At 36.5% G+C, this 24,581-nt stretch overlaps 4 protein-coding genes across 13 annotated transcripts; all 4 read right to left on the bottom strand.

The window, feature by feature from the left end:
* Positions 471-5,385, bottom strand: LOC109719692 (tyrosine-specific transport protein 2). Its single transcript, XM_020246476.1, is given in 7 exon segments — positions 471-890; positions 2,480-2,626; positions 3,941-4,108; positions 4,199-5,037; positions 5,040-5,140; positions 5,143-5,162; positions 5,318-5,385. Coding segments are annotated over 6 exon segments (1,290 nt in total). The 3' UTR covers positions 471-890; positions 2,480-2,532.
* Positions 6,561-8,514, bottom strand: LOC109719789 (protein SLOW WALKER 1). The gene has a single exon (XM_020246601.1). It carries the CDS (start codon positions 8,468-8,470, stop codon positions 6,842-6,844), a length of 1,629 nt encoding a protein of 542 aa, XP_020102190.1. The 5' UTR covers positions 8,471-8,514; the 3' UTR covers positions 6,561-6,841.
* On the bottom strand, positions 8,695-15,829 carry LOC109719046 (BRCA1-associated RING domain protein 1-like). Of its 8 annotated transcripts, none has more exons than XM_020245543.1 (12): positions 15,611-15,829; positions 12,969-13,018; positions 12,801-12,871; positions 12,571-12,722; positions 11,491-11,790; positions 11,214-11,314; positions 10,681-10,867; positions 10,490-10,593; positions 10,259-10,367; positions 9,926-10,091; positions 9,467-9,585; positions 8,695-9,255 (listed from the first exon to the last, which is right to left on the bottom strand). In XM_020245543.1, exons 1-12 carry the CDS (start codon positions 15,689-15,691, stop codon positions 8,863-8,865), a joined length of 1,833 nt encoding a protein of 610 aa, XP_020101132.1. In that variant the 5' UTR covers positions 15,692-15,829; the 3' UTR covers positions 8,695-8,862. The 8 variants fall into 8 exon arrangements, with proteins under 8 accessions (XP_020101132.1, XP_020101133.1, XP_020101134.1 ...); XM_020245544.1 differs by having other exon boundaries at positions 12,801-12,852; positions 12,965-13,018; XM_020245545.1 differs by having other exon boundaries at positions 11,572-11,790; positions 12,965-13,018.
* On the bottom strand, positions 19,869-23,521 carry LOC109719777 (transcription factor Pur-alpha 1-like). Of its 3 annotated transcripts, none has more exons than XM_020246592.1 (5): positions 23,107-23,520; positions 22,977-23,024; positions 20,863-21,006; positions 20,523-20,768; positions 19,869-20,370 (listed from the first exon to the last, which is right to left on the bottom strand). In XM_020246592.1, exons 1-5 carry the CDS (start codon positions 23,362-23,364, stop codon positions 20,218-20,220), a joined length of 849 nt encoding a protein of 282 aa, XP_020102181.1. In that variant the 5' UTR covers positions 23,365-23,520; the 3' UTR covers positions 19,869-20,217. The 3 variants fall into 3 exon arrangements, with proteins under 3 accessions (XP_020102181.1, XP_020102180.1, XP_020102182.1); XM_020246591.1 differs by having other exon boundaries at positions 20,523-20,771; XM_020246593.1 differs by having other exon boundaries at positions 20,209-20,357; positions 20,523-20,771; positions 23,107-23,521.

Here is a 24,581-nt window from a genome sequence, read left to right on the forward strand (position 1 = left end):
AATTCTGAGCTTCTAGTGGTGGTCCTGCCTCTGCTTTTGGGGTTAGTTGGAGCATCACTTATCCAAAACACTCAAGAAGCTTCAAATTATTCAGTCTTATTCACATCATGAACACAAGTTTCAACTTCTTGATGCAATCTCGACCAGAGATGGGAGGACTACTGATGCCATCTGCGCAGCTCAGCACCTTGGATGCAGAAAATTCTTGCACGCTCTTTATCAGACCGCTCATATGAAGAGTGATATACATTCATTAGTCGAAAAAACGAGATCTACAGATGGAAATTGACCTCGCTTTTCAATGAATAGCCCGATTAAGCAGTGCGCACAAATTTTCTGTGCAGCGGTCCACCCCTGTTTTCCTGTTTGGCTTCATTAAAGAGAACTTTTATTCTGAAAAGTGGAAGTTTGGTGCTTTTTGGCAACCTGTTTAGTGCGTCTACAGAAGCACTTTAATTCACCAAGGAATAATTAGGAGACTTCACTGAGTAATTGCTAGAGAATCTGGAACCAGTTCTATTCAAATTACACTGTTCTAAAGAAAAGGAAAAGAAAAGAAAATCTAACAAGGCAAGGAAGGACACAGAGGAGGAATTCTAAAGTTTCTGAGAAAGAGACAAAGTAGCAATTGCTTTATACAGTGGTTATCTAATGGGGATCTGTGGACCATGTATTGATCATAGAAATTGTCTCAGCTTCTAAAGCAATGTTCCAATTAATGTGATGATGATACTAATTGTACTAGTATTAAGGACCTGTTTGTTTGTTTCAGAAGCTGTATAATTGGTATCTGGATACAGCCAAGCCAAAAAGCACTTTTCTTCTTGAGACGGCCAATCAAAAAGCACTAATAATTGTTCACTTAAGATTCCTCCAATAGCCTTTAGTACCTGCAGAAAGAAGAGACTTCAATTGTAAGTTCTATTTTTACAGCTCAAAAGATTAAATTTTATTTACAAATAATCAAAACTAATGAGGAAAACTAAGAATGACCGATTGTGTTTACGGTTATATTTTCACTTACATTTATTAAATGGAAGTGACAGTGAACATCAATTTTCCAAAACTCTGAACAAGAGTTACTTGGCTGACATTGCTTTTAACACAGCAGTCCAACGATCTAATTATTGTTCGTTGAATTGAACCAAGTTCAGCTTCTATGAAAACTTCCGTTCGCAATGTAAATTCACTGTAAACAATATCTTGTAACCGACTGTCGACTGCAAAAAGGAATTACAGATGAATGTGGCTTCTTCTGTCACATCATGCAGAAGATGCCGCGGAATGACAATGAAACCGTGAAAAGGGAATTACTAATGAATTTGGCTTCTTCTATCACATCGTACAGAAGATGCCGTGGAATGACAATGAAAGATAGTCTCTTCTTCAAAGCAAAAGATTGAGAAGAAGCAAAGCATGAGACAAAGTTCGAAAGCATGTCTGCATCACTTGGTTTCTGGTTCGCCGGGCTTCAGACAGAGACTATCCATTTGTAATGATCATCACTTAGGGTGGTCCCTTTCACCTAGAGCCGGAGCTTATCCATTTGTGGTGATCATCACTTAGGGTGATCTCTTTTGCCTAGAGGGGGAGCTTCTGGAAAAGTACTGTCTGAGTTATCCAAAATTTCAAATGGCCCAATGAATTAAGAACTCAACTTTTCTCGAATGTCAAATCTTTTAATTTTTTTTTTATCGGTGATACTTTCAAAGAGATATGATCAACCACTTGGAACTCCAATTCCTGCCGATATTTATCCGCATAGCTCTTTTGTCGACTTTCACAAAATTTTCTCAAATAATTTTGTTTTGCAGGTAGAATCAAATGCTTCAAGCTGGTATTTTTTGATTAGATAAATTACACCACTTTTGGTCACCAAGCTTACAGTTTCACTTGGGTCAGGATACTTAAATTTTTTTCCACCTAATGCATTTAATTATAAGATTGCTATTATAATAAGTAAAGCTTTTGCTGAAATATATATATATATATATATATATATATATATATATATATATATATATATATATATATATATACCGTTGAGCTAGAATACTATCAGTAGCAAATGGGTTCCGTTGCTACCGATTTGTTTTCGATAATAGAGCCTTCAAATCGACAATCGACACTAAGCCATAATTTTAACTGCTTAGCACTAGTACTGTAACTTCACCTATACCAAATAAAACATTGTCCCACAGTCAAACCCTTTATCAAGATGCAATATTAAATAATAATAATAATAATTAAATAAGTTTACTTGCTAATTGTCAAAGTAGGTCTTTCTTTTATTTCCTCAAATTTATTGTCCTTCTTTACTATTCGATTCCCATAACAATCAGCATTTGATCAAATGAAACAACAGCAAAAAGATGGAGAAAAATTGGCAATCACAATAATAGCAGCAGCAGAACATTTTTACAAGAAAATTGTAGTATGTTCAGGGAAGTGTACAAAAATTTTCACCAAAATTCCTTACCTTGGGAGCTATTTGGAGTAGCAGCATTTGCCGATATACTTGTTACATGCCATCTAATGCCAAAACCCTAGTATGACCGCAATGCCGAAAAGCACCGAGAGAATCAAATTTGCACATGGCAGGAGATCTCCTGTCAAACGAGCTGATCTGCAGATGTAATCAATAATGAATTAGTTTCATGATGTATAAGCAAAATACAGATGCAGTTTACAGAACACTGAAGATGGGAAAGGGAAAGAATTTTGGTTCAAATATTACAAATCCAGTCGAATAGGTGCTTCCATCTTGGTAGATAAAGAGTACAAAATCTTCATGAAATAATATATGCTTTTCAAGGATAGTTTTAAAATTTCCATGAGAATATTTGTATGTTTATCACCAATCTATATAAAAATTACTAGTATGCAGTACATGAATCTCGAGTAGAAGAACAGAATCACAGTTCATAATTTATTGAATTCAACAACAGATAAGAATCTACTGCATTTCATACTCTTTGACAAGGACTAAGTAACAGCATTTGTTTCTTTAAAAGGCCAATTGAGTTGCACAGTAATTATAATACAAATCTGAAATCATTTCCCTATCAGCATGATTTCTACTTTGCAATTCATAGCTGTTTCACACTTTCTTGTCGAATCCACTGAAGGTAACTAATTCTGACATTCAGGACGAGTTTAAGATGATGTTGCTTCTACCGAAAAGTGTCTTCTAACTAGCATGTTTCCTCGATTGTTGTCCTCGTATAGCCCTGCATCTCACTTTTAACTTAGTGACACTTCATACTAGCATGATAAGTGCGTACGAAACATGAACCAAAATGGAACTAATGCATCGTAATGGTTTATTTGTTTGTTTGTTTATGAGAAATGGCGTCTATTTTCGTGAATTTCATTACACTATTTGCAATGTAACCTCTCGGTATATTTTAAGCAATCTTTACCCAAATCCATCCAGCTTACATACTATTGAGTCTCCTAGAATGAAAACTAACTCATCTCTGAATTTTCTAAATGTATTGAACAATTTTCATCCAATTCTGAAGTTTCAATCAAACTAAAACCTAAATTGTAAGACAAAGTTTCAATCAAGCTGAAAACTAAATTGTAAGACAAACGAATAGATTCTGAACTTTCATCGATTCTTCAATGTTTTTCATTGAGTATTATAGTCACCAATTATATAACGAAGTTTACTATTTTTTTCTGAAATGTTTTTGCAAGAATTACAGGAATAGGTTTAACCACATAGTATGAGAAAAATTATGTGGAGAGAAGAATCAACAACGCAAAAACTTTGTTATAAATTCCCCTTTTCCTTATCGGTATCAGGACGTCTCGAAATAATACCGAGGGCAGGGGATTCAATTAACCGAGATTCAGAAGCTGAAATTATCTTGTGAATGACATTGCATATTCCAAATTAAAGTCATGTAACGAATATCGTATTTGTTAATCGTACCTATATCTCTTCCTTGAACGATGAATCCAAGCCATTGCAGGCGGGAGGACTCCAAAGAGAAAGCAATTTGCATATACTCCTGAAAAATCTAAAGCCTTAGAAAAGGCCGTTGAGAAGAAAGACGCGGTGAAGATCGGAACAAGAAGCACGAGCCACATAATCATTAACCTACTCACACTAGAATTATCTTGCAAATTAACCAACCCATTTGCGCCATTATATCTAATATCTTCATTAGCACCTTCACTAAGAACTCACATTCCACCATTGCCTGATCTTTCCCTTGTATTATCATCAGAACCTATTCGAAGTACTTTTCGTTTCTTTTCAAACATTTCTATTATCAACTTCACTGTATCTTCTAACTGTTTTGGGAAGCTCACAGCATAACCTATCAGACTAGTCACCAATGCAGCAAATGCAAACCCTTGGACAGCGGGCAAAGCCGAAGGATTCACCGAGAGTAGAAGCTTGATAGGATCATCAAATCCCATATTGCAGATCCCCGCTAGTCCTAAAATAACTGCGTTCCACGAAAGAACCATCACCAACAGAACAGAGCCTCCGATTAATATAGCTTTACTAGCATTGTAGACTGAATCCCCTGCAATTTTACATATAAAGGGGGTAACAACATGGAATCCTAAAGTGAGGACCGTCGCGAGAATCGCTGTTAAGATTGTTTCAGGTCTCCAACAAGCATAAGAAAGAGAACCCAACAAATCACTTCTCCCGACACACACTCCAATTGACACAAGAGAAGGAATAGAGAAGAGCATCAAACAACATAGAAATCGATTAGTAACATCAATGGCCTTGAAAGGGAAGAATCCGAGTACGACTCCGACGAAAGAGGGGGAAATCACATGAGCTAAGATTGGAGTAATGTGAGGAAACTGCTGCGTTATAAGAAAACCAATGCCCGAGACGCAAGCAACTAAAAGAGAAAAGCTGAGGCTGATGTAGATGACGACGACGAAGGCCCCGACTTCCGGGCCTAATGCATTGATTGCTAGCCAGGTGAAGCTCACCTCTTCTCTGCCATTCTCTTCCACGGCAGCGAAGCTGTGCTCAGCGACGAGGACAATGGAGGAGATGAGGACGAGATGACATAGACCCAACAGAGGATGATGGCGATGGTAGATGGAACAGTCCCCGATCTTATGGTGGAGGCAGGGAGGCTGAGCATTCCGGGGCCACAGCAGTGCCTATGATCAAACTACTGCACCCCAAAAGGTCTTTTCTTCAGTTTTAGCTTCTTCAACTTCATCTTTTTTGAATCCTTCAACAATCAATACTTCTTTGATGGAGTTTTCTTCAGTCACAGTGGCTTTGGTTATTGAGATAATATTACTGTGGCAGGTGGAGATCCATTACATCTTTTCAGCAGCTACAGCCAGAGGGAGTTCAGAGAATATGCATTTGACACAATATTCCCTGGACATGATGTATAGACAACAAGCCCTTTTTGTCTTTTCACTAATCTGGCTTCTTTTGAAACGGCTTCTTTATTATAAAACATAATAATTATAAAATTATAAAATAAAAATTTGAAGATTTTGCTGTTACAGTGAGTTAGTATCCTTTGGTTCAAGATGCAGGTAGAATAACTATAATTTATTATTTGACCGCATATTTTATCAAAAAAAAAAAAAAACAATGAGTAGGACTATGTAGAGTAACTCTACACTGCAGAAAATAAAAAATAACTCTTGCCTGCACTAAACTGATCTGGGCAACAAAAGTATAAAAAATGAGCAATGCGAAGACATGCCACCATAAAGGTACCAGAAAAGAAGGAGGGGGAAAAAAGCCACCATGATATCTTAAAATATATATATCAACATACAGACAAGGGATCAGCTTTACACATATAACAGATTTAGCTTACCAAATTTCAGACACCAAAGATCATCACAAGCTCTATACTCTCATCAATGTTTTAAAGTGATCACGTTATTATAACCACCTTCAGAGAGCCAAGATCAACATGACAATAGTGATAATATATCATAGGGAAATCTGAGTAAAAAGATCAAGAAATAAATTTATTTTCAATAATTAAAAGTTGTTCTAACAAAATAATTAACAAATATTGAGGAGAGCTTAAAGGCCACTTCAATTAGCATCTTATTAGATGGTGATAATGTAAAAGTAAATCCACAAAGAGACAGATTAGAATGCCGAAAAAGAAAACACCAAACACTCAAAATATTGCATACACGATATCAAAAGTTATACCTTTTTCTTTTCCTTATCTTTGAGAGTTACAATGCACTCGAGCTATGACAGCATGGCGAAATGCAGAGTGACTGATGCAAGGACAGAGTGCTGAGAATCATAGGTTCACGAATCAAAAGGTATGGAACGAAGATCAATAGAGAGTATGATCTTAAAAAATAAACATATCTAAACAAGAAGAATACAATCACTAGCTTGCATTTTCCATAATCAAAAGACTGAACTTGTCACTCTAATATGTCAAATATGTCCTTGTCTCGCCCACTTGTTTTTGAAAATGCTCCGAATGGAATAATATCTACTAATTGCTTCGGCCCCAGCAAAGAGTTCTATATGTTATACTGAGTGTTATTCAAAGTACACAACAAATATTTTAACATGTTGCATCAGTAAGTCATATTAAATTAGAATTCCCTAAAGCAGAAACATAATACATTCACATCGATTGATCATCTAGAATTTTGCCAAGAAATAAAAATTCACTATTTTAACAAAATCTGACCATACCCAGCAAATTACAACAATAATTTGATTGCCAACCATGATGGTATGTCAAAATTGCATATAGTAGCGGTCACAACAAGTATTGCACAGATAAATAGCAGCTCGCCAGAACAAAAAAATTGCCAAGTTCCTGACATGAGAAATAGCAAAAGCAATTCATTTTCCAGCAATCATAAGCAAAGGTGAGATCATTCCCTGTATCTCCCGCAAAGAATGCTGTATCCGTATCTCCTCCGCAACCATGCGCTTAAGGTTCCTAACATGCCCTCTCATCTCATCCGACGACTGGATATCCTCCACACGCATCTCAAGAACCCTCTTAGCCAGCCCCATCAAGAACCTTGCGTGCCTCGGCATTGTAGCGAATTTATGCAGGAACCCTAATAGTAGCCCAAGCTCATCCCTATCCAGATTCCCAACACACAAAAGAAGCTTCTTCCTCGCCACCAACTCCTCCATCACGGCCACTATACTATTCGGATTCTTCTTATTTAGAGCGGCAACAAGAGCATCCTTGTGCCTGAATTTCCTCAACAATTTGTCATGCTCCGCCAACTTCACCTTCGCAGGTCTCTTTATGACGAAATCACTCTCCCCCGGCTTCTCATTCTGGCCTCTACGAAAGTACCTAAAATTCGTCGGCCTTAGAACCGGTTTCTCCGGCTTGGGATTCGACCAGTCAAACTCGCTAGCAGCTGTAGCCCCTTCATCCTCCTCTTCTTCTCTCTGCTTCTTCTTCTTCCCCATGTAAATGATCCCATTAGACGTTCCAACAACCCTCAGCAATCCGGAGGGCGAGAACCCCACCGACAGCAGCTGGGCAGGGTACCGCATCGAGTGAGTGATCTTAAACGCTGCAAAATCAAAAATTTTGAGATACCCATCGATCGAAACGCTTAGAAGTCTCGATTCCCCGCCATCCTTGCCGCCGTCGAGTCCGCCGGTCCTCCCAAGCGACAGCGCTGTGACGGTCTTGTTGTGGCTCTCCACGGAGTGGACGAGCCTCCCGCCGCCAATCACGTCCCAGATCTTGACGGAATTGCCGCCGGCGGAGGCGAGGAGGCCGCCGGACGGGAGGAACAGCACGCTCTCGACAGGGTCGCCGTGGTCAAGGGCCAGCACGGAGTTCGAATTGGCGGCGGCGCGGACGTCCCACATCTTGACGACGCGGTCGTAGGAGGCGGTGGCGAAGAGGTCGGGGGAGGCGGGGGAGGCGGCGGCGGCGCGGACGTAGTCGCGGTGGGCGGCGGGGAGGGAGAGGAGGGGGGTCTCGGAGGTGACGTCCCAGTAGGAGACGAGGGCGTCGTCGCCGGCGGAGAGGAGGTGGAGCTTGTCGGCGAGGCGGGGGTAGCGGACGGCGCGGACGGGGCGGGAGTGGGCGCGGAGGCGGCGGAGGGGAGGGGCGGCGCGATCGGAGCGGAAGACCTGGACGACGCCGGAGGCGCCGCCGGCGGCGAGGAGGGCGCCGTCGCAGCGGAAGGAGGGGGAGAAGGCGACGTCGGAGAAGGAGGAGAGGGGGGAGAAGGGTTTCGGGGCAGGGGAGGGGGAGGATCCGCCATGGAAGAGGTGGATGGAGGCGGAGCAGGCGGCGGCGAGGTCGAAGGGAGGGGAGGGGGAGAACTCGAGGGAGGTGACGGGGAGGTGGAGGTCGGAGACGAGAGGGGAGGTGGTGAAGGAGCGCCAGAAGCGGGACTCGGGGGTTAGGGTTTTGGGGGTGCGGAGAGGAGCGGCGTGGCGGTGGTCGTCGACGGGGAAGAAGGGTTTCTTCGAGGTGGTGTCGGCCATGGCGGAGGAGTTCGGCGAAGGTTAGGGTTTCGTGGAGGGGAAAAGGATCTAATAAGGGTTTTATTAGGGTTTGGGTTTTGGCGGAAGAGGGAAAACAATTGCCTGCGCCTGGTGTATCCGTACGCCTCCTGCACCTCTACTAATATTTTATACTTTTTTATTAAAGATCTAATTTGATGCACAATATATAAGGCCAGAATAATAATTAATTTTATGCTATTATGTACTTTGGAAGAGTATATATATATATAGCACTATAAACTAGGTACAGAGCCAATCCAACAAAAATGGCATAATTAGGCAGTCACAAAATTGAGAACAAAAATGAAAAAACAAAACAACCAAAAAGGAAAAGAAAAAGAAAAAGAAAAAGAAAAAAAAAGATTTCATGTTCAATCATCTTCAATATCCACAACCAAGATATCAGATGCTTGACATTTTTCCTCAGTAAGAAATCGCGCATCGAGAGACGCGATTGCGTTCAGGAACTTTATATGCCCAATAACCTGAGCACCGGTGATTTTCGCGAGGTCGGCGGCCTCCTTGACCCTTTCCTCCTTAACCTTGATAAGATTGCCTGTACTGCATTCATTCGGAGGGTCTTCATTGTAAACAAAGTATAATTCTGGAGAAGATCCATTCGCAGTTGAGCCCGACGCTAACAAATTGATTACTCCAAGGATTTTTCCACCGGCCGCCACTCCGAGGTCCTCGAGGCAGACCTTATACAAAGGAACTATGTAGTCGCTGAGACAAAAACTTAGTCCTGCGAATAACTTCGGTGCCTGTAAACAAGCACGGATTAAAAGTGAGAGTATTTGCCACGCGCAAATTCGTACATGTGAATACAGGTTGCAGTTTTATAAGCAGAATTCTGCATCTCATAGAATGCAAGAATTGTTGTTAATGATTGAAAAAGAGAATTGCAGCATTTGTTAAAGAAAGCGAAAAATGAATTTCAAAGTGTGTGCAAGAGCAACAGAGAGAGAAAGAGACCTTTTCCATAGCCCTGATTCTTCCCTTTTTGGGCCCATCGAAGGATCCATGGAGATCAAAGGCGACTTCAAACGGCTCTTCGGAAACTGGGTGTCCAGATTCCATGCAGGCCTCGACCCCTGAAAAGCCACATCTAGTTTAGTGACATAAAATGTATAAGTAATAAAAGAAATAAATGATGACCACATAGCAATGAACACTAAAAACATATACTGAATATTAGAAAAAGATTCTGAGTACGTATGAGTTTCAAAATGCCTGGTTTGTCACACACAGCACCAAACTTTCAGTGTAAGTTCTAATTCAGAGTTGATCACTATAGTTTGACGTGCAAGTTTTGTCACAGATTTTTTGAAAATAAAACAAATTAAAAGTGCTTTCGCTACAGAACAACTATCAAGTAAAAAAAAACTCAAGTAGAAATGAAGAGTTGAGATTGAAGGTTAAAGTAGCGCTTACATGTCATTCTAACCACCCATTTTCCATGCAATATAGCCATGAGGACCTTGTGTGATCTTCTGCATGCGACTCTGCCGTCCGTGGATGTGATAACATGAGTAACATTTTGTCTCCAATTTTTCACCATGGTTGCACCAGTCAAAATTGCAAATTTACTAAGAAGATCCTGAAAAGACAATTTAAGTAATGATTGAAGCTACGTACAAAAACCCAGACGCCAAAGACAAAAAAGTTTTGGAATTTGACTTTTCTTAAAACTTAGTGACGATATAATGTAGTGAAGATATAATATAACGAAAGCTAAGTATTGAGAAATATATCTTCTGAGTTTACCTTCTCTGATTGAGTGAGAGCAGATCCCAGTAATATCCATTCATTAGGACGATTAAGTTTGAGTTCAGAGACTTGACCGCTTCGCTGTCCTTCCTCATTAGAAGGGTTCCTGGCAAAGATAATATAGAACACCGAACTTGCTCCGTTTACTGTCAATCTAGTAAATAAAATGCTCGAGCCAAGCTTACAGTACGTAGGAAATGAAAGAAGGCTTAGAGAATGGAAGCATACATCTGAGTGGACGAGGAACAATTATTTTCAACCATCTTCATAGAGTCTTCATCACAAGGTAATTTCTTAGATGAATGAGAAGGACAGAGAACATGGAAATTTTTCTGTGACAAAAAAAAAAAAAAAAAAAAAAATCAAGAAAATCGAGAACCAGGGCCTTTAACAATGATATATAGTGAAGAGCTACTCACACAATCCCAACGACAATCCGGAATGTCAATAGCACACGGAACATGAAAGCTCTTCCTACAGCTCTTGTAATAACAGCCGAGAGCTGCTCCATTCAGCCCACATTTGCTGCATTTTATCTGTGACGCACGTGCCAGTTCAACCTCGAAGTTTATAACAGTATCACCGGAAAAATATATTTGGGGGGACCTGCATTACAAAACCGATCATTTTGTAAGAGAATGGAGATTTCAACCATTCTAACATCAACCAAGATACTACGATTACAAATTAAATGAAGTCACTAGTACATCAGATTGACTAAAACGAAATGAAACATCACAAAGATGATAAACTTGTCTCAAAAAATTAAATGCAGTATTTTTAATTATTGAACCAAAATGCAATAGCCTGTACTTTCCCCCAAAAACCCCGCACACTCCCCACCTCCCCCTCCCTTTTTCTTGGGCCAAAGTAAAAATCTAGCAGGTTGTAATAGTTTTATTCTTCAACAAAAGTCAATGAAAATAATGAAACCATTTGTAGAGAGCAATACCAGTCAAAACATTTCTGATGAACATGCATGACATTGGAGTGATTGGCTTCTTCAGCTGCTACCAGCTCTCCATTTACATAACACAGCATCGGACCAGAAGCCTGATTGAACCAAAAAGTTAGAAAGACAAATATCAAATAGAACACTAGTTCAGGAGATCAAGAGAAACTTTCGACGAAAGTTCTCTACTTAGGAAGTCAGCTACATAGTAAAGTACACAGATAGTGTCCAGTTCTACCAGTGAAGTAAAATAAAGCATTTGTAGAATGGTGATTACCTCAGTGGTCCTAAATGTATGGCAAAATACACATTCGTCAACGTACAATTTAGTAGGCGTACACAGTGGTTGCTTATTAACCTGCCCGCATTGGAAATTCTTCACCTTTTCTTGCTTAGTTCTCTTTGGGCCTTTAACAACCTCTTTGGTTTGACACCTCTTTTTCAGCATACTATTTTGTCTATCAGATAGTTGGGACTCAGAAGTCGAAAGATCCTTGCAAGAAGGCAATGTGGTTTCTCTTGTCGTATGTGTTTCAATTTTCTCAAACTCAACCTTCGCTGATGATAAATTGTTTCCCTGGAATGGCATCAATTCAATAACTAGTTGAAAACAGAAAATCGTGTATAAACACTGAACACAAACCAGTATCGTGGATAGCTTAAAAAGGAAGATGTCGTTCATACATTACAAGAGAAACTAAGGCCTACCATTACATCATCCTGCTTTATGATCTCATATCCTGCACAATTCAATATACCTGCGTATAGTGGATTTTTGCAATCTATGCATCTATGTGGTTTGATTGGAAACAAAAAACACTTTTTTTTTTGGTTTCCTGAAAAATAAAAGATTAGTTGGAGCGTAATGGTAACAATAGGGAAGCCCAAGTACCGGCATCCAGCATATTCAATCAGCAAAAAAAAAAAAAAAAAAAAAAAAAAAAAAAAAAAAAAAAAAAAAAAAAAAAAAAAAAAAAGTGTTCAGAACAAACAATGTAAGCTTTGCCATAAAGAAGGCCTGAGATGTCTGTTACCAATCATAAATCATGCCATTGGCACCTCAGCTTCGAAGTATCTCAGATGATCGCATACAGAAAAGAAAAAAGTTAACGTTCAATGACAGCACAATGATAGAGAATGTGATTTCAAATGATCTTCTACAACTAGTAATGTCCAAGTAGAAGAACTGAAACAGTAGCTTAGAAACTAAATTTATCTCTTCAACAAATCAATCATCTCTCCATGCGTACATATTTAAAGTGATTCGTGAAATTAATTACTAGTGTACTACTACTTTCTATAGACCATGTACTGAAAGGAAGTACCTTCAGTTATGAATAATTTTTCAGGAAAATACCTCCATTAAACCAGGTATGGTTGCTGAAGAGTCGCGTTGTCTAGTGGGTTCACTATTGTGAGATCGTCTTTCTTGACAGATATCAGCAATAGAAGAGTCCATATCTCTGAAAATATTTACCATAGCTCCCATGTGAACAGAATGTCTAACATCTGCGAATATTAAACTGAAGAAAAATGAGGATTAAAAGGGCATTTGACCATAACTTAGAATCATGTTAGAAGAAACACCTTTGTCGAGAAAAGTACAGTTGCAAGCTGGACATTTTGCACTTTGTTCCATCTGCCGATGAATACAATCACTATGCATGTTCGATCACATCAATCAGTGTAACCACTTTATAAGTAAATTTTCTCCCATTGAACTTAAAAGATAGAGTTAGAGCACAAAATACCCACAAAACAAGTGATTGCAAGGTAGCAATGTTGGTATTTTTAGCAAGTTTAAGCTGCAAAAAAATGTAGAACAATATTAGCATGCCCGGAAACAAATAAAATTCCTATAAAGAAATGGTGTGCTAGATCATAATTTATCAAATACACCTCATGACTTCTTTTTCTTTTTTTTTAAAAAAAAAGGAACAAATGCTGTTGTAAACATAACATAGGCAATTTAAACTATTACATGCAAAAGAGTACTTTGAAATGTTTCCATTTTTATGTAGTTCTTATAGTTGGCATTTAAATTGAAAAAAAAAAAGGCATGCTTTGAGTTTTAGTTGTACATCAACATCAAAAAAATTTATTGGATACAATATTAATATATTATTGGCCCAAAATGATTATGGAATATAGATACATAAATGCACATATAATGATACTTTATAGTAGGCAGTTGTTCATCCACACCAAGCTCTGGATATTACATAAGAAATAATGCAGCATATTTCACCGAAATAAACTCTTATTAGCTTTATCAAATAAAAAAGACATTATTTAAAGCAAAAATAAAAGAAAAAGGAATGTCCATCTACTAGGAAAAACACCTAGACTCATGCACTATGAAAACAATGAAGAGAAAAGAGATGTCTTATTCTTATATAAAAACGTAATCTATTTGCAAACAGTATTTCTAATATTTGAAAGGTAAAATATATAGACTTACCTGAACTACGGACCATTTTGGTTTAGCAATCCAAGCTTTCAAAATTTTGATTTTACTACATAACTTTTCAATTTGTTTGATTTGATCAGTGAACAGCATTTTGACTTCAAAATTGAATGCTTCGTTTATTTTTATTGGTTTAGTTAGTATATTTCATTTAATTTTTGAAATTATAAATTCTTCAAAGTAGGTAATTAGCTTAAACTTTGAAACCAATGTGCCATTAATCAAATAAAAAAAGTGAACAGTTGGGTAGTAAAATCAAAATTTTGAAAGATTGGGTTAGCCAATTCAAAATGATTTATTGTTCAGGAATAGTTTCGTATGTTTTTACCTATTTTAAAGTTAACAATGTCCCTCGTTACAACAGCTGACACCATGATAGTGACCATACGTAGGCATCAGTTTTTTAAATATAAAAATATAAAAATACCATTCTCCATTAGCTTAAGCTTTTGGAGAATAACGGTTGTTTCATTTAATTTAATGTGGTATTAGAACAGGAGGTTCTAAGTTCGAGTCACGCCAGACTACTAGCATAATTGATTTCCTCCTATTTAATTCAAGTTCACATCATAGGTCTATCAAAAACTCTCGAACCCAGATGTGAGGGAGAGTGTTCGATATAAAAATATTATTTTCTATTAGCTTAAGTTTTTAGCAAATAACGGTTGCTTCATTTAATTTAATACAACTAAAAAGAGGAAACAAAAGACAAATAAAAAGAGATATGGAACTTAAAACGATTCAAACTCACGGCCTCCTACTTTGTTAGCATGTGAAACAGTTGTTTGTCTCTGAAAGATTAAGCTAATGTAGAGTGGTGGTTTAATATCTTAAACTCACCGACCGTCCCTAGAGCAAGTGGCAAAGGGCTTGGTGGTTGGTACCCAAGACCCAAGTTCGAATCCTAGTTGATTCACATTTCCAGCTAAGTTTACTTCTAAATGAAATAAACGAAGCGGGTAGCGTGCTATCTATCTCTCTCAAAAATATATATATATATATATATATATATATATATATATATATAGGCCATGGTTACTATACTATTATGAGTATTGGACCCCTACTTCATAAGTTGTTCTCAATGATAGACCTTCCGAATCGACGATCCACTCGTTAACATGAATCTAGAGTATTTGAAACTTCTAACAAAATAAATTTCGTGAATTTTCGAAATCATAATAAAGTCCATCAAGTGGGCATAAAATGAACGGTCAAATCAATACCGTTTAAACGCTATTTACAAGCCTATATTTCGTTAAATTTTTCATCCAATGTTATAACCCTATATATATATATATATATATATATATATATATATATATATATATATATATCTTATATATCTTAAACTCCAAAATTTCTAATTCCGGTTTACCAACTTCTACTAAAAGTATTAGGAAATTATTTTTAGTACTTTTCAATAAAATTCCTAATTAAGTTGGCAAAAACATTCAATATAAAAAATTAGAACTTAACAAATATCAATGCAAAAAGAAATTTAAAGTCGAAAGGGCCACTTCAAAATAGTTTACAGTTCAGAAGGGTCTCCTCACAATTAACCTAAACAGGGATGGCATATGTTTCCCTCGTTTTAACGATCAAATATATCCTTCTTAAGCTAACATTCTTTTTTCCTACAAAAAAACCAATCTACCGTGGAAATTTTAATTTTTTAAATTTTATTCAACATTTATTCCAACTATTGTATCATTCTACGTGAACCCTAAATTATAAATCCTGGATATAATAGCAAAAATTAATCGTGAACGACGAAATAATCAACCTATAGGTATAAATGTACATAATTTTGAGCGGTAAAGAATACATTTGATAATTAAGATTTTGCAGGAACAAATCCACAACTTCAAAATCTTGCAGGAATACACATGAAATTTATCAAAAAATAAAAGAAAAGAAAAAAAAATACCAAATGGAGCATTTGAGCTCGGTCTCCATCCTCCGTAGATGGTGGAAAAACGGGCTCAAAATTCGAACCAATTCCTCGCATTTCGCCATTTCCAAACCCCTCTCCCCACAACCCAAAAACACAAAAAAATAAATAAATAAATAAAATCGCGAGAGCACTCGAAAGGTCGAAATGTAGAGAGAGAGAGAGAGAGAGAGAGAGAGAGGAGGAGGGTTTATGTTAAAAGTTTCATTTTGAAGCGGGTTTATCCGAGTACTATTTTATATTTTAATAAAGTAGGTTTGTACCTTTGATTGGATCATGACACGTGGACGGATATGATTCGCCAGAAGCCAAACCGTTTTTGGGAAATTTTTTTTAAAAAAAAAGATGGGATATTTTTTTGCCACCAAGTTTTATTTTTTTGTACTAAAAAATTTTTTAAAAAAATTTAAATATCATTCTTGTAATTACGTATTTTTTTATTTTAATATTATATTTATAATGAATCATTTTCATATAGGTTCCGTTTTTTTTTTTCTTTATGATATCTCTTTATTAATTTTTTTTATTAAATCGGTGACAAGATTAATACCATAAAATACTAAAGTAAAATTGGATAAATCGTATGATCTAAAATAAATATTCGATAAATTATATGTAAAATATCTAAAATTTTTTATATATAATTTAACGAAGAGATAACGTAGGCGCTGACGAAAAGAATAAAATAAAGCCGCAGGGTGCTAAAGTGATACAGTTTAAATCACAAAATATTAAAGTGAAAAAGCACGAAACATATCGGTGGTATTTAATATTTATCCAAACTTTTATGTACCACATTATCTTAATTAATTTATTATTTATTGGATATAAGTTTACTTTGTACATTGGCTAGTGAGGCTATTCTTATTATTATTTTATAGTGTAAGAGAAAAGTCCAAAACTTTTTGAAAAAACTTCAAAAACCCTACATGGTTTCGCACTTTTTCATTTTAGTACCATATGATTTAAAATATATCAAGTTAGTACTATGTGGTTGCTCACTTTATCATTTTAGTACCCTGTGGTTTAAAGTATATCAAGTTAGTACTCTGTGATTTTTTTTTGTATAGTATCCTGTGATTTTATTTTTATATCAAGTTAGTACCCTGTGATTTTTAAACCACGGGATACTAAAGTGATAAAGTGCGAAACCACAGGATACTAAAGTGATAAAATGCGAAACCACATGGTACTAAGTTGATACATTTTAAACTACATGGTACTAAAGTGAAAAAGTACAAAACTATAAGGTACTAACTTGATACACTTTAAACCACATGGTACTAAAGTGAGAAAAAGTTAAACCACAAGGAGGGTATTTGAAGTTTTCCCAAACTTTTTTAAGCAATCTAAAACAGCAAAATGGGATACTTATTTTGCTCCCAACATTTTCAAACAAGGCCCTTTAAATGATTTAGTTTTTCTTAGAATAAAAAAGAACTTAAAATTTGTGTGAAAAATTAGAAACTTAAGAAATAACAAGTGTGGGCTGGTTACTAATTTTTTTTAGAGAGATAGGTAGCATGCTATCTGTTTCATTTATTTTATTTTAAAAATAAACTTACCTGAAAATGTGAATCAATTAGGATTCGAATTTGGAATCTCAGATACAAATCATCAAATTTTTTGCCACTTGCGCTGAGAAACAGTTAGTAACTAGGCAAATGGTTAAAATGGGAAATGGTGGTTGTAGGTTTCATGGATGTTTGATGAGTTAGGTCATGGTAAAAAAAGTGAAGTGATGGTTTCTTTAATTTGGTTTAATTATTAGGTGCTTGTATGTGACGGAAAAAACCACTAAACCAGAATTTTGCCTATAAAGAATTTAAATAATTTTTTAAATTTTATTCAATAAAATTATAGCATTAGGTCAAAAAAAATTTAGCTCATACGAATCGTAGGCTTCATGGTTTCGTTTGAAATTACGGAGAAATTAAATTAAGTACAGAGATAAAATAATATTACGTTTCGCATATCGTAATGAATCAGTTATAATAAATTTTTTAATAGAAAAAAAAATAAAGAAGCCTATTATGTTTTTGGTTTAATTATTAAGTGATTGCATGTGACCAAGGAAACCACTAAACCAGAATTTTACCTTTAAAATTTTAAATAATTTTTTAATTTTATATTAATAAAAATTATAGTATTAGTTAAAAAAAAATTTTAACTCGGATAGATCTTAGACTTCGTGATTTCGTTTGAAATTGTGGAGAAATTATATTACGTATAGAAAAAAAAAATATTGCGTACCATGTACATAACCAGACGGTTACAATAAAATTTTTTACTGTTCCATAAAAAAAAGAGAAAACTTCAAAAACCCCCCTGTGGTTTCATAGTTTCTCACTTTGCCCCCCTGTGGTTTAAAATGTATCAATTTGCTCCCTTGTGGTTTTTTTTTCTCTTTTTCTTATCAATTTTATTATTTTTTTTTTCTTAAATCAGTGATAAAGTTAAAATTAAAAGGTACTAAAGTGAATATTTGATAAATCTAGATGGATATCTGAAGTTTTTTTGTATATAATTTAATAAAATATTAACGAAAAAACTATCGAAAAGATAAAAACGAAACCACATGGGGCAATTTGATATATTTGAAACCACAGAGGACGAAGTGAGAAACTACAAAACCACAGGCAAGGTGTTGAAGTTTTCCCAAAAAAAAAAAAACCCTCATATGCTCTATTTTTCAACTTTACTTTATCAGTTAGTGTTGGGCTTTTTTTCAATTTAGGCCCCGGCAAATTTTTATTTTAAAAATAGCCCTGTCAAAATTTAATTTGCAAAAATAGTTCTGGCCTTGCAACGCAGGTGCCACGTCAGCACCACGCGGCTAGGACTGGGGTCAGTGTGTTAAGTTGAACACGGTGAACCATTCACCGTGTTCAAACACGGTGAATGATTCATCATATTTCATATTTATATTTTTTTTCTTCTCTTTTAGGGATGTCAACGGGTCGGGTTTGAATCGGATTTTTAAAAACCCGAAATCGAATCTGAAAATCAAATTAAAACCCGAACACGAATCCGAGTCCTGCGGGTTTTAAAAATCCATACCCATATCCATATATTAAAGTTATATGGGTATGGATTTTTAAAACCCGCCGGGTTCGAAAATCCAAACCCGACCCATTGATATCCCTAGGAATATTATAAATATGAAACACGATGGGAATATAAATATAAAACACGGCAGTGTTTGAACACGGTGAATAACTCACGGTGTTCAACTTAACACGCTGGCCCCTGCCCTGCCCGCGTGGCGCTGACGTGACGCTTGTATGGCAGGACAGGACCATTTTTGCAAATTAAATTTTGATAGAACTATTTTTAAAATAAAATTTTTTCAGGGGGCCATTTGCAAAAAATGCCCTCAGTTAGTGTTAGGTAACATCAATGCCAAACGGGACCTTATATATAAATATAGTATTTGTAAAACACGAAATGTTTACTTCCCCATTGTTATCAACAATATAACATCCGAATTAATGACTAGTTTCATTAAATATTATTTTCGCTATTTAAACTTTTTAAAATTAAATTTTATAATTTTACAATATCTATATGCTTAGTGATCAAATAGTGTCAAATTCATCTTATATATATTTAGCCAATAAAACTTATCAAAGTTTAAGCCACTTAGAAACTAGACAAATAATTCAAAAATTATAAAAAGTTAAAACTTAAAAGATTTAAAATTTCAAAATATATTTAACGGTATCGATCATCAATTCAGATGCCTCGTTCATAAAAATAAACGCCAAGGTAAACGACCTCATATTAGGCAAGTTATGTACGAGAAATTCTACACTGTTACACTTGCACCACATCATCAATAACAAACCAATCACATTCATTTTTTCAAACAAAAGTACAATAAAAATACTTTTTTACAATCATGATGGGACATATATTCTTAAAAGGATTAATTTGATTGGTTTGTTACGCCACGTCACTAATATACCCGTTGCATTCTAGAATTTTTCGTTATGTACACATATAATTGTCATTATTGACTACCATTGGCATCAATGTTACTATGAACTTGTTTATTTAATACAGCATTAATCTAAAAATTATATGTTCATATGTACCTTATGACAGTATGAAAGAAGGAAAAGATTAAAAAAAAAAACAGAGAAAAGAAGAAAAAAAAAAAACTTTCAAAAATTATCACTTGAGTAAAAATATATATATATATATTATATTTTTTTAAGGAAAAACAATAATGTGGAGATGCAATCACTTATTTTCTGCACTCAGAGAGATATATAGATCTTTACAAATTAATGCACCCACCCATCATACCACTAAAAGCCCTACATACAATATCAAGTCAATTACTCAGTTGGCTCAAAGCTTGCTACAATCTTTAACATCTAGAGAGAGAGAGAGAGAGAGAGAGAGAGAGAGAGAGTATTATTAACCCAGCAACAGACAGAAATGAGGTTATTACCCGCCAGCCGCCGTCATGAATTAATCAGCAGAAGAGGGACCACTTGCAGACATGCAGAACAAGAGTAGGGCGAAGAGAAAGCCGAGCAAAAGAAACCGACGATATCTGAAACAGAGAGGATCGATCATCTCTGCGGAGGCTCCAACGTCCGCACATTTGGGCCCGTCATTCCCTCGAGCCTGTCTTTGGTTATCTCGACAAAGTGACCGATCATTTCGTAGAACTGCTTCAGACCGGATAAGGGAAGGATTATAGACGAGCGATCTGCTCCGGCCACCTACAAGCATTTAAGTAAGAGCTGAAGAAAAGAAAAGAAACAGTAGACAAGGAGAGACAAACAGATCCCCCAACACAATCAAAATTTGAATTTCTGATTGCCACTTCCTCAATTTGTTAACAGAAATTTCAATTACCAGGTCAGTGATGTACCTCGGAAATCCTCAGGAAATGGCCCCGGTTGTTGCTTCCCAAATCAAAGTAGAACCGCTTTTGATCAGCGCGAATAACTTTAGATAAACCCGAGTTCCCGACTTCATCCTGCGGGGGCAGTTCGACTATTCTTTCCACGTTCAAGTCCGAACCTGGAACTGCAGGAGAACTGCTGTGGCCGGGTATGAAACCGGCACCCACATCATCTGAGAGCCCCGCAAGGTGCTCTGGAGGTTCCATATGTTGCTGCTGCTTTTCAAAGAGGAAACGTGGTCATTACATCAGGATGCAACTGCGCAACATTAAGGACGAGAATAGGAGAAATTTAATGTGAAATTACCTGATTGGGTACGATGTAAAGCCGCGAGGCTTCCTCATTTATTTCCAGTAAAATGTTTCGAAATGCAGCCCATCCTTCTTCGCCGGAGCTTCCTGCAGGAACAATGATTGTACTGCGATTTCTGTTAGCGGATGCTTCGGACACCTAACAAGAAAAACAATTTATTAGCTGTTCCGAACGCACTCAGTTGACCATATGAGCCAAAACAAAATAAGATAATTCTCAGCAATTCCAAATAGGAAACCATTATCACATAAATGTACATTAACATATTGATATAAGAATACAAGATATTTGCTTCCTCAGCAAGTTTCGGCTGCAAAAAGGGATCATTATATTGCCTAGACAGAGAAATACTCGACCAAAGACTACCCATTAGAAAATGAAACCTGTCCAATATCAACAAAAATATTCTAAATCCTCCCTCAGCGTTGACATCACTATTTGAATGTGATTTTCTACTCTAATGTTCCGTTCTTAAAAGTCTCCAAAAAATAAAGGGTCGCTACACCTCAAAATCCATGAGTCTTCCGTAATCTTCCATGAAAGCCATTTGAAAGAAGAAATGCCTGGAAATTTAGGAGTTTCCAAGGGGCCTAGAGCTTCTTGATATCTTTTACACTTTCACTATAATTTTTCCAAAAAAAAAAAATCCCAAATAAAACTTCTAAATAAATAAACAGATCAGCCATCGATCTGCATACAGGCATAACTATTGTTGCTACTTGTTTAAATAAACCAGATCTTACAATTCCTTTTTTTTTTCTACATTACCAATGAAAGCACCACCAGCAAAGATATCGACGGCCAAAAATATGATGTGGATGCACCACGTGGTAAAAGACACAAGGTCTAAAGCATCTATAATGCAGTTGTGAAAGGATTGTGGCACCAATTAAACCAGTCCTACGGAGACCTGCATGCTAAGCTCTCTCCCTTAACACCCCACAACCAAACCAAAGAAAAAAAAAGGAAAATAAGAAAACAAAATTCCTACACCGACTAACCTCATCCCAAGCCTAAGTAGGCACAATTCTCTACCTCTGCAAAACATTAAGCTGATAACATGATGCATGAATAAGCATATACAGCATAGGTGTGGGGGGGCTGGACTAATGTTTCCGTATGATTAATGGACTACAATCAGCTTTTTGCAAAGGCTTGCTTTTATAAATAAACCGGTCAAAAAGTTCAATCAGCGCCCTTTATGTAATCCTCCTAAACTAAATAGGCCTGCAGTTAAACAGTACCGTTCATAACCAGCAATCCAAAACATTTTAGAGTTTTGAGCAGCTAAGATTTTTACATACGTTGTGAAACAGGCTCCTTTTACATATTGAACAAGTAAATGTAGCCACTGAGATAACAAAACCATTAAAGTTATTGTTTCAAAAACAGCAATCAAATTCTCGAGATTGCGCATCCCCTAGATTTTCTATGTGATATGGATCATATAGGAATCCAACTTTCTTAAGATTAGCATCCAATATCGCATAGGATCACTTAGGATCGCGTAGGACTGCAATCATCCCAAAATTCTACTCTTACATATTTTTCATACATATCATGGGTACTTATACTGGCCCACAACACTTCAGAAATATTAATATATAACATTGAGCGATTCAAATTTATATATTTTGAATCAAGCAATTGTCACTCGTGCTCACCTTTGAATAAAATTTGTTAAGAAAATATCTCTTTCTTGCATTATAAGAAGACATATAAGCAGCTAAATACGACCTCGGAAGCCTAATACATTTAATAATTGGAAGTCACAAAGGAGTAAATTATTATTCTTTTATCACAACATATAATCCAAGTAAATAATTTGAACCATTGATCCGTTACTCACAAATCCATCATTTAGGGGGTGTTTGGTTTCCCCAAAAACATCCCAACAATAAATTTTTGGCCGGAGAAATATTTTTTTCTAAGATTTTACGGAAAAGTAGTGTTTTTGTTATCCGAATTTTTTATCCAGATAAAGAAAACTGTGGAAAAGAGTAGTTTCCATGGAAAGCTTTTATTCTCATAGCATCCCATACGAAAGCGACAAAGGAAAAAAAACAACATAAATTAACATTCCGCAGAAAACAACCAGAGTTATATACCTTCAAAAAGCGGCCTCTTTTGTTCTCGCCGATGTCAAAGTAAAACACCTGCAATCAACTACAACAGATTAAAATCACAACACTGCGAGTGAAAAAAGAGCTCGGAATTGGATATTTCGCATCTCCCAACCTTGGTATCGAGCTTGAGCTCCTTGCTAAACGCATCGCGCTCGTCGGTGTTGATGTAGTAATTGAAGAGATCGAGGAACCAAACGATGCCATTCACGGGGACGATAATGGTGGATCTGGTCGCCGAGGTCTTCTCGGAGATCTTGAGGTACCTGCCGCGAGGGTTCTCCTTGAGATCGAAGTAGAAGAGCTTGTGCTCGAACTGGAGCGTCTTGCACACGAGCTCCACGTCGTTCCCCCCCGATCCTCCCACCTCCATCGCTGCAACCCCACGAAGAGCCCTAGAAACCCTAGATCCCCTGGGCAAGACGACGGCTCCTCGAGGGCGATCGAAGGAGAGGGGTCGCGGGGGCTAATTAGGGTTAGGGTTAGGGTTTGGGGCCATGAGGTTTGACCCGGGGCCATCGCTCGCGCCCGTCGCGGTCGCCTTTTTAAATCGATCTCCTCCGAAAGAGTCGGAGATTTTTTTTTTTTTTCCTTTTTTACCTTTTTTCACCCCCTTTATTTTCCCCCATTTTTTACGAGGCTGCGGCGCGAGGGGTTTTTTACATATTAGTTTTTTTTTTTTTTTTTCAACCAATCACCAACTTGCGCGCGCGGGCGCGGGGAACGACTCGGAGCGCCGGGTGAGCTAACGTGCGCACGTGGTGGTTGGGCTCGGGCCCAACAAATGGGTTCAGACCACGTAATTGGGTCAAATTATAATCTAGGACTCAAAGTAACGTTGGACTGGGCCGTACTAGTAATTTCGATTTGGCTATTTTTCTTTTTTTAAAAAAAAAACAATGCTCTGCTGCCCCGTGAACTTTAAACTGATCGTAGTTTGGCACTTTGGAGTTTGCAAAGTTTAAATTAGGAAAAATTTCAAATACCATCCATGTGGTTTAGCGCTTTTTTATTTTAATATCTTGTGGTTTAAACTGTATCAGTTTAGTTGTTTTTGTTTTTCTCTTTTTATTATTTTTTTTGCTAATCTTTTAGTTAAATTAATGAGAAAGTTAACACTATAGGGTACTAAAGTAAAAAATTTCGTAAATCACCGAATACTAAAATGAATATCCAATTAAGACTTTTTTTTCTATATATTTTAATGGAGAATACTAAAGTGAGAAAACATTAAACTACGGGAGGATATTTAAAATTTTCTCTTTAAATTATTTACAAGACTAGCCATTACAAACAATCTAAACTATTCTAGTCGCAAAATTTCATAATTTTTCGATATTATTTTATTATAATAGCTAAATTGATGTTTTTCAATGACAAATATTAAGTGAATTTAAAATCATTTGATAACAAGATTAATGATGCACATGAAATTATAAAATGTGATTTCTATAATATTTATCAATGCGTGTCATTAATTCAGAACCTCAGACCATTTTTTTTTTCTTTGTTAGAAAAGAGAAAAAGAAATATAATATAAAGCACCAAGCAAAAATATAATATAAAGGAAAAAAGAACAAATAAAATCCC

The sequence above is a fragment of the Ananas comosus genome, linkage group 13, assembly GCF_001540865.1.
Source record: "Ananas comosus cultivar F153 linkage group 13, ASM154086v1, whole genome shotgun sequence".
Lineage (NCBI taxonomy): Eukaryota > Viridiplantae > Streptophyta > Magnoliopsida > Poales > Bromeliaceae > Ananas > Ananas comosus.